This window comes from Bombyx mandarina, chromosome A1 (assembly GCF_030267445.1).
Source record: "Bombyx mandarina strain Sakado chromosome A1, ASM3026744v2".
Lineage (NCBI taxonomy): Eukaryota > Metazoa > Arthropoda > Insecta > Lepidoptera > Bombycidae > Bombyx > Bombyx mandarina.
In genome coordinates this window covers 16669404-16680030 of record NC_143234.1, presented here as the reverse complement: position 1 = coordinate 16680030, position 10627 = coordinate 16669404, and the positions used below count along the sequence as shown (strand labels likewise).

At 35.5% G+C, this 10627-nt stretch overlaps 1 protein-coding gene across 2 annotated transcripts in view; it reads right to left on the bottom strand.

Moving 5' to 3' along the window:
- The window catches only part of LOC114247301 (uncharacterized), a 135063-nt gene that overhangs the window by 3151 nt on the left and 121285 nt on the right, over positions 1-10627 (bottom strand). For both annotated transcript variants that reach the window (XM_089739533.1, XM_089739532.1), the window contains 3 exons: positions 1946-2087; positions 959-1083; positions 121-335 (listed from right to left, as the gene is read on the bottom strand). In XM_089739533.1, coding sequence (XP_089595659.1) covers positions 121-335; positions 959-1083; positions 1946-2081 — 476 coding nt within the window. In that variant the 5' untranslated portion in view covers positions 2082-2087. The remainder of the gene's footprint in view (positions 1-120; positions 336-958; positions 1084-1945; positions 2088-10627) is intronic.

The following is a 10627-nucleotide window of genomic DNA, read 5'->3' as shown; positions in this document are numbered from 1 at the left end:
GTCTGGAACTAAGTCAAATGTTAATGATGTTCCCATTAATCATTGCATCCTGTAATTCTGTCTACAAGTAAACTTTACAATTATGAATATAATAATAATAATAATATTATAATCTCATACCTTAACTTGTCGAGTTGTTGGTGTATGGTTCTGCTCTGATATTGGATAATAGACACTAGTCTAGCTGCAGGGTCTTCGCTTTTGGCTCTTGGAGGAGGAGTGGCTGTTCTGGGTTCTCTCCGTCGACGTCTTCTGGATCCCTTACTCCCGGCATCGCTATCCCTTCCCGAGTCATCTTCTCCTCCGCTTGATAAACGACGCAACGACAACCGAACCTAGAATAATTGAAATCAGATTTAATTAATTTTGTGGTACCTGTTGTCTTATCATAATATACTGAATTTAGGAACGTAAAATTACAGAGAAATAACAAGTTATTAATAGAGATTTAAGGACATTTATGTTCAACATTAAATAAATCGTCTGTGGCATTAAGTACATCAAATAGTAAGTACACGTAAGGCTCATCTAATTCTTCAATTAACTGATATACAATTATTTTGATCCAAGGCCAAATATTCCAATTTGAAGTTAAGCATTGAAACGATAAACCAATAAATCAAACTGTAGATTTGCATACGTGCGCCATAAAAAATTACTGTTAGCTAGAGATGTCAATTTATTTTTTATTTTTTATTGTTTAGTTGGGAGGACGAGCTCCCAGCCCACCTGGTGTTAAGTGGTTACTGGAGCCCATAGACATCTACAACGTAAATGCGCCATCCACCTTGAGATATAAGTTCTCAGTAGAGTTACAACGGCTACCCCACCCTTCAAACCGAAACGCATTATTGTTTCACGGCAGAAATAGGCGGGGTGGTGGTACCTACACGCGCGGACTCATAAGAGGTCCTACCACCAGTAAAAATTAGCATTAAAACAGTATTAAATGAAATACCTCATGCCTAGCATCTCCCCAAGCCGCCAAAATGTGCAGAACAGGTGCGTCAGGGGGCAAAGGTCGCTCTACCCCTCGCCACCGCTCTGCTAGCACCCATTCACCCTGGTCACTCATACCACCCGCTATGAGGAAGACAATGCAAGTTTAGACCAATTTTTTATCCTAGCTAAGCTGATAACCTTGAGAGGCTATATCAGCGTCGCCTTAACTAGTAGGTGAGGTCACGGGGATCAAACCTGATGACGTTGCTAATACGAACCCTAGCAAGAGCCGTGCTTCGCAGAATCTACCACCGGATCGTAAACGCGACCCACTGAGAAGATCCGGCGAGAAACTCAGTGGGCTGTGTCTGAGGGTTAATTTACTCGTTGAGCCTTTCGTTGCAAGCGACGGGTTCGACGAGGACGATGACCGGGCAAGTTTAGACCAACAATCCGTGTCCGATTCGTCTATTTGCAAGAATTTATTGGGTTCATTTCACATCAGGAGGCTCATTCATTAATAGCCCATGACATTAAATGGAGGTTTATTTTATCTCCCTCTATCATCATTGTAGGGAAACTGTATGCCATATGTTTTGAAGTGTAATTACATTAGGTGTAAAACTTTCCATACACTGCTTGAAAAAAAAGAATGAAATTCAAATAGTAGTCTAGGATATGATACTGCCTCGTGAATCTTTTATTTTGATGTATATTGTGTTTCAAAGTTTCGATTTTTTCTAATTTTTTTTTATAATTAATTTCAGGGGTTATTTATCTCGTGATCCACCAATATCGGTTTTTGGGTCTACCTTAATCATTATTAGATTTTCTGAAAGCAATTAGAAACTTAATTTGCAAGTGTGTTCATGTCCGCTTAAAGTTATGTCAGCAAAGTAATAAGATGTTTTTTGGTGCCATTATTGGCTAAACGAATACGAATAAAAATACATTAGTTAATTAGAATAGAATTTTATTAAATTAGACTAAAAAACAAACAAACCTTCAGGGGCATCTTGTAGTGCTCGGACAATATCAGCGCAGGTTGTATGCTGCCTGACTCCCCTCACCCAGAGTTTTTGACCTTGGGCTATCACCCCCACTTCTTCATCACTGTAGTCTGACGACGAAGCTTCCATGATCACCTGGAAATCAAAAAAGAAATAGTATGTTAAAATTTGTCCGGTAAAATAATAATCACAGAATACGTTAATTGTAAATTTAAATTTGAAATTTTCTTCAAAACCATGGCAGTAGCCAGTATGTACATTTATTATGAATTCCCTAGTTCAATTAACTTCCAATTACTACAAAAACGAACGAATATTATAATGTGATCATAATTACTTCTGGTTTAAAATAAATCTGTTCTCATTAAACTGTCAAGTTTTTGAAAAATATACATATGTCAATTATTTTGCTTCTAAGGATATTTCAATAAATTGATTGAATACAATGTTATAAGAAATACGCTACAAATTGGGCTTGATTGATTGAACAACCCTTAGCAATTTCAAAATGGATTTCCTAGTGGTAAGGACGTAAAGTGAATTGAATTGAAAAAATCTGCTAATTCAGAAATACCGTACAGCCCTGCCAATATATCTAATTATTTAGCGCTCATAATACTCGACATTGGAAATATAATACAACCTTAAAGTCCGATTTCCCTTGTTCCTAATTGTATTTAGTTCTAATTTATCATCGTTCTAACTAAGCGATAGGTACTAAAATTCTGATTTAAGTATTGATATTTTTGCATCTAAAGTTTATTAAAAAATTAAGTATTAACAATATTCTAGTTTAATTATTTTAAGATCTAACTCGCGATTGAAATACATTTTCACCGATTCCACAAACAATTTGAGATTGATTTCTAAAATTTGAATAATTAGCAAAATGGGAGGCCTTAATTTTCACTGTAATTGAATAATACCAATAATATCAAATCACAATAATTCCTTTGAACTTTGTAAAGTTAACATCAAAATATTGAACTAACGTCTAACATCGATGTGTAGTGTGATCCCTTAAAACCAAAGTGTATTAAGTTTGCAAAAGCTATTAAGGAAAGTTCTGAGCGCGGCTGCATCGCGTGCAAGCTTGGGGAGCGGCTAAAAGTTTTCATGTTATATAAACATGGGTTAATTTTATTGGGTTTTACTTTCCGTGCTATATAAGTCTCGGTGTGATTTATCTGCTATTCGAAATAGGTATATATTACTTTTAGTACCGTTGGCTATTTTAATGAGGTCTATTCACTAGTAAAAGCTTGAAAGGCTGATCTAATTGTAAAGAATTCTGATTTGCCAATATCATTTAGGGTTTCTTTAAAAATACTTTTACGGTTCCAAACTTAGACTAGTCCTCTCACGAAAACTGTAGTGTTAGAGGGGTGAAAGGCTATCTGGTTTAAGCGACATTTCGCTTAGTAATTCTTTAATTACAAAGATACTTAGAAAGATAAAGATAAGTTTTATTTGCTATTAGTATCAAGGGAAGATGTTTTTAACTGAATTTCAATTAAGTTTACTCAATTCAAATAGCGGAAGAAGTTTTTTTGCTTTGATATCTTTTCCAAATTTTTAAGCTTTAATTGGCTATTCTGTAAAGTTGCAAAAATATCGCTTAAACAAAATAGCCTTTCACGATTCACGATTATAATAACAATAATAAGCGCGCAAGATTGAACCGTAAAAGTAATTTTGTTTACGACTCGGGAAAACCGAAGGAAATGGTAGATTATCTTTTTATTTGCTTATTGTTAGAGGGTTACTCTAATATATTGGGAAAATAATTGTAAAACGGGGCTTGAAATGACCGAGGAAAACTTTTTCAAAGCTTTAACTAGTCATGGAGAAGATACGGTAGGAGAAACTTATTTTTGATTATTTATTACACGGTCCCGCAACTAAATGAAAATTATTAATAACTTCTAAATATTGATTAATTTCTTGTTAATACAAGAAAATACCATAGCACAGAACAGGTATCAAGTTCACAAGTCACTCAAAAATATGTATATGTATGCAAAGTCGATCCATGTAGACGCTATGGTTCGACTTTGAAAAGACGGATGGTGGTAGGATCTTTTGTGAGTCCGCACGGGTAGGAACCACCACCCTGTCTATTTCTGCCGTGAAGCAGTAATGCGTTTCGGTTTGAAGGGTGGGGCAGCCGTTGTAACTATACTTGATACCTTAGAGCTTATATCTCAATTTTGGCGTATTTACGTTATAGATATCTATTGGCTCCAGCAACCACTTAACACCAGCTAAGCATAAAAAAAAGACGAAAGAAATGTTAAGAGATTTCAATATATTGTTACGCGCTGGGGTTCGGGATAAATAAATGTTCCACCAAAGTACAACTTAAAACTGCCATGTACAACGTAGGAGCTCCGTGAGAAAGAATCGCACTGGACGTTGCCGGACCGCTCCCAGAGAGCGATAGTGGAAACAAGTACTTCTTGGCGGTGATGGATTACTTTACAAAGTGGCCCGAAGTCTTCGCTATTCCTAATCAAGAAGCCTCAACGATTGCCGATAAATTAGCGTTTACCGGTGTACCAGTATCTTATGTATTATGGATTTTTCTTTTCACGATATTTTATAGTAGTAAAAATTACAAAGACAATGAATAGATCCTGCTACCAGAACGGACAATACTTAATTTATGTTTTTTTTTTGGATTTTAGACACCTTCCCAAAACAAATTGTTTTCACCGTTTTGATTATTTTTAAGCCATAAATGAAGCTATATTTAAAAGTAATTGTACTTGCATGTAGCTCAATTGGTAAAAATAAGAATTCCATGAAACAAACAATGCGACGTAAAGTTATGGAACTCGGAAACCACCGATTAGTCTTCTTTTCTTCACGCAACCAACTTGATACGTCAAGTTCTCCAGCACGCGAATAAAATCGTCTAGATATCGCAGATTTTAGACTAATAGTAATAGACGATTTTCACTTCGCACAGAAATATTAGTACTGATGGATCTTAACAATAATTAAAGTGAAACTATTTATTTCCGTTTTGTAAAAGATCAATAAACCAAAAAAGCAATTAGTGATTTAATAACAACTCTTGTATTTGTATTTAATTAAAATAAATCTGTTCTTATTTTTTTCTATTGACTATATTAATGGACGAGCTCATAGCCCACCTGGTTTTAATTGGTTACTGGAGCCCATAGACATCTACAACGTAAATACCGCCACCCACCTTGAGATATGAGTTCTAAGGTCTCAGTATAGTTACAACAGCTATCCCGCTCTTCAAACCGCAACGCTTTACTGCTTCACGGCAGAAATAGGCGGGGTGCTGGTACCTACCCGTGCGGACTCACGCGAGGTCCTACCACCAGTAATGTCAATCATGCATTGTTATGAAACACGGGATAGTTGCTGTTGACAATTCGTGTAGATTTCTGTAATCGTGACATCGAAATACAGTAGATACCGCACCTTTGGTTTCAAGTTCAGTTTGTTGTAATATATAAATTAAAGTTAATGAAATCAAATCCCTAAAATGAATAATGATTTCGGATTTTCACACATGGCTTGGTACGTGGCCAAAAAGACCTCTGGAAACACACCGTGGATGACCGCAGTGGCTCCAGGTAGTATGGATGAACTATACTCCGGTGGCGTACGGTACGATGGTAAAAACGAGATGACGGTATCATCTCGAACAATTCCTCAGAGCACTCCCCATGGAACATACGGTACAAAATACAGAGGGAGCCGAGGTCCCTTCGCAGACCCAGAGGCTCCAAACGATCCGTGAGAATGAGATTATCGACACTCCGATAATTTAGATACAGCTTTAAAGTATCAATTACATTTTGATGTTTTCAACTTAAGAGTGTTTTAGATCATATAATATTCTTTGTCCTCAAACACTGAGAATAATGTGTGAATGAATGAAATGAAAATGAATGAAATGAAAATGAATGAAATGAAAATGAATGAAAAACTACACTTTATATACGAAATGTTAATGTACAATGAAGTATTGAAATATTTTTATCTAAACAATATTCAAATGAATATTTATTTCAATATTGAATAGGTATAATTTAACATAGTTTTTATAATACACAGAACTAGGATTTCCCATGGCGTGTTGTGAAACACATTTCGCGAGTCTACACGTCGCCTTTCACGAAATCGCTAGTAATTTCAGTGCTGATTTCGTGACTCAGAACCATTAAGGTTCGCCCCTCAACATTCCGCCCTATTTTTACACCCCCTGTTGTATTTCAACCCTTGGCATTTGGGGCGCCATGCCGCACCTTACAACCGAGCTTATAATACATACATATACATTGCGGCAATTTGCATTGTTTGAATGGTATTAAAATTACGGTTGAATTCGTTGTATTTTTTAAATTCACCATCACGTTTTCTAGTTTATTCATATTCATCAAATTTAATCTTTGCATTAGAATAATGCCTTTGTCATAAGTTTGATTCATGAAGATGATTTGATATGATATACTTTTTTTTTGTCTTCACTCATAGCACTGTAAATTCATACTCCATTCTCCACTCCTTTGATTATCTATACCTAGGTATATAGGTATATAAAAATGAATTGCTGTTCGTTAGTCTCGCTAAAACTCGAGAACGTGTGGACCGATTTGGCTAATTTTGGTCTTGAATTATTTGTGGAAGTCCAGAGAAGGTTTAAAAGGTAGATAATTAAGAAAATACTCGGAATTAAATAAAAATAACAATTTTGTTTTTAATTTGATGTGTCCCCCGTGGGACGGATTCCTTTTGTTTGTTTTAAGTTTATTTTATATAAAAGTTTAGGTATTTTATTTATCGATTGAGGCACTACGAAGTCTGACGGCTCAGCTAGTATACAATATAACGAAAGCTCCACTCATAGCACAGAAAATTTTAAACTGTTTAATTTAGAACGCCGTTTTTTTTTTCTTTCAACATTTTCTTAATTAATTCCATAAAAAAAACTCCGGTAGCTTTTTCAAATGCTACGCTAACTGTTCTAATGATTTCGTATGTACGATTCGTTTTCAACGTAACAACGAGTTCTTTGTTTTGCTTGCGTCATTTCTAACGTTTTAAAAAGTCTACAAACTTATTCGCTTCGGTTTGCTAATTGCTTCCTTCGATTTGACGGCTCAATTTGAAAAGAAAATAAATATAACATAATTTATTTGGGATACTCAATAAGTACCTACGTAGCAATATGTTCATAAAACAAGTTTTATTTTTGTAACTAGCTTTTGCCCGCGTTTCGTCCGTGTGGAATAGTTACATTAGCAGAACGCTAAATTTTACCCGCCTCTTCATTTAAGTAGAAAGTGAAAATATTTTATGAATAATATAATGGCATAATATGAATGGCAGTTATTTTAGGTACAAAAAGCACGCATTTTAACCGACTTCAAAAAAGGAAGTTATCAATTCGACCATATTTTTTATCTATGTATGTTCACCGATTTCTTGAGAATGCTTGAACCGATTCTGATAATTATTCCTTTCTTTTTTTGTTCTAACCTTCCCGAATGGTCCTGTTTACATCAGTTAGTTACGCCAGTAGTTAGTGAGATTAGCGCGTTCAAACAAACAAACTCTTTAGCTTGATAATATTAAGTATAGAAGTATAGATTCGACCGTAAGTAGCGTAAGTGCGTCCGTAGTAAAAACGGAAAGGCACTATGCGTTTTGGAACTTCTTACCTGATATATTTTTAGAGATTTTTTATTTTATTTCATCAGCAAATGCTCGCAAATTTAATAAAGCTAACGGTGGAAGAAAGTATCTTACATCCCTCCCTTTGTTTCACTTGGGCTACTGCAACCGTGCGACGGTCGAATTTTTAACCTAAGCACGCACGTCGGTAAAACAACATAACATATTCATGAATTACATCGACAGTGGCAAATCATTATCACCGTCTGAGGCATTAGAGCCGCGGTTGGACCTCAGCCTAGTCCCATAAATCCGATTTATTCGCTTTCCTTGCTTCCTTTCCCACTCCAACTTAAAACCCCTAAGTTGTTGATGTTCGACGCCATCCAACCAGCTCAGCTTGGGCCTCCTCTACTTCTATGAACCTTCGGCTGGCCTTACAAAATACGTTTGGGTACTCTGGCCTCGTTCGTATGGATACAATGAACGAACTACGCGTAATAAAATAAAACAAAACGAATTTCTTTTGTATTTTGTTTTCTTCAAGTAAATATACGAGCACCAGTATGTCCTGTGTATTTTACTTTGCCGCGGCTTCTCTGCAAAACTATTCTATTTTATAACTAGTTACAGTTACGCCGGTAAGAGTAACGCAATTTATTGCCGAATAGTCGAATGAATATCGAAGGGTCTAGTAGCATCTAGAACGCTCGGGAAGCACAACGCCATCTATTGTTAGATAACGGACACACAATGCTCGACTTGTGTGGAATATTCTCAATAATTCTAGGGATGTGGTGTCGGCTATAAAAGCGTTGCAGAGATTGCACGCAGTCAGTTAGTAATCGGAACAACTCGAAGCGAAACAGCAAACGGATCACCTGAAGCGAAGCGAAGAAGAAGCGAATTGAGAATTTTAAAGTGTTTGTGAAGTGTTTTAAGTGCTCTAAGTGCAAATTTTAATACAGTTTTAATTTGTAATTCGCTAGAACTTTATTTATCCCGAGCCCCAGCGCGTAACAACACTAAATGATCCGTACTTATAAAAATAAAAGACCGATGTAAGATCGTAATAAAAAACTGATATAAGAATAAAAGATTATATACATTGTTTCCTTTGATTTTTGCTAAGTCTTATACCTTTAAACGAGCAGTTCTTGTATATAAATATATATATAATATGAATCTCGGAAACGGCTCCAACGATTTTCATAAAATTTAGTATACAGGGGATTTCGGAGGCGATAAATCGATCTAGCTACGATTTATTTTCAGAAAATGTTGTTTTATTCGTGTTTTCAATAATCGACTCTTCGCGACATCTATTGGCGAATAATAATACTATTTTTCTTAATTGAGGGCAGCTAACCGCTTTAAAGACACAACAAGATGGCGTTATCAAATAAAAAAAACCGAGCAAAGCTCGGTCATCATCTAGTTATTATAATTAAAGGACCGCACTCAATTTTGTGTGCTCTTGATCCTGTATTCATGGGTAAGTTCACGTCTGCGGTTAGGCTTCTTTTCGGTCTAAAGAGGATAAATGATAATCGGTCTATATTACAACCGATGTTTATGAACGCAATATTAAAGTAACATGTAAATTATCGACGGGGCTTGTCTGTGCGTAATCACAGGAGCGGCACGGTGATGAGCACGCAAGGACACGCCGGATCGCATGCTACACACGAGCTCGATGGTTTTATAATAAAATTTTAAGCGAAAAAATCGCTTTTTTTTTTCAACACTTGAAATCAACCTCCTTAAAGCATGAAGTCGAAGTCTGAATTATATTGTTTTGTATTGCGGCCGTTTCTTCAAACCTAAATTTTATGTTTACAGTCGGATTATAGAATATTATCGTTTTGATAACAATCGCGTTGATTAATTTTTAAATTTAACGTAATAAAGTTTATTACAATCAAAATTATCACAGCTAGATTAATATAAAACTATGCAATAATAAATAATAAGCATTTTAAAATTATGTTATCGTAGTAATTGTTAAATAATAAACAAAATTATATGAACTATTCATGACATAATTTCCCGTATCTGGCGTTCGAGAGAGATCCTAATTCTCTATATGTTCGTTATATTTATGTAAGATTGCACTTTTAATTTACTCTTCAAAATGTTGAATGCTAGAACCAATTTCGATTGTTTTTTCACATCGTAAAATAATAAATAAATTAGTATAGGCGGCATACGCTAATGTTTTTGTCTAATATACTTACTACCTTTGAAGTTCCTAAAAAAATATACTTTAAAATTAACTTACTGGTGGTAGGACCTCTTGTGAGTCCGCACGGATAGGTACCACTATCCTGCTTATTTCTGCCGTGAAGCAGTAATGCGTTTCTGTTTGAAGGTGGGGGCAGCCGTTGTAACTGAGACCTTAGAACTCATATCTCAAGGTGGGTAGCGGCATTTCCGTTGTAGATGTCTATGGGCTCCGGTAACCACTTAACACTAGGTGGCACGTGAGCTCGTCCACCCACCCATGCAATAATAAAAAAAATCATGAATTAATATTTTAAAATCTATTTAAGTTTTTTTTTAACTTAAAACTTTTTTGCATAAGCAAATCCAGTTATGCCGACCACGTAATCAGCTAACATCATCTTTCAAACATCGGCATTCGAACAAATGAAAATAACATTCCATTAGAACATATTATGCTTATTTCCTCTATATACAAGGCGTCTTTTAATTCAAAGAAATGTATTCAAGTGTAATGTAGAAAGAAAAACCAACCCACAATACGATACTACTGCATTAGTCATTGCTGTTAGCTCGATCGGTTGCCATAGTAACGTGCGTCACAACAAATTACCGCTTTATTGAACTTTGACATTCGGAGTAAGTTTTTTTTTATAAGTACAGCGCCCTCAACCACGCTGTGACATCGCAAATCGATACTTCGATACGATGTTTATAGAGTTTGATTTTTTTTTTATTCGTTGGTATTAATATAAATTTGAAAATTACTACGTACGATAGTCAAACTCTTCGCC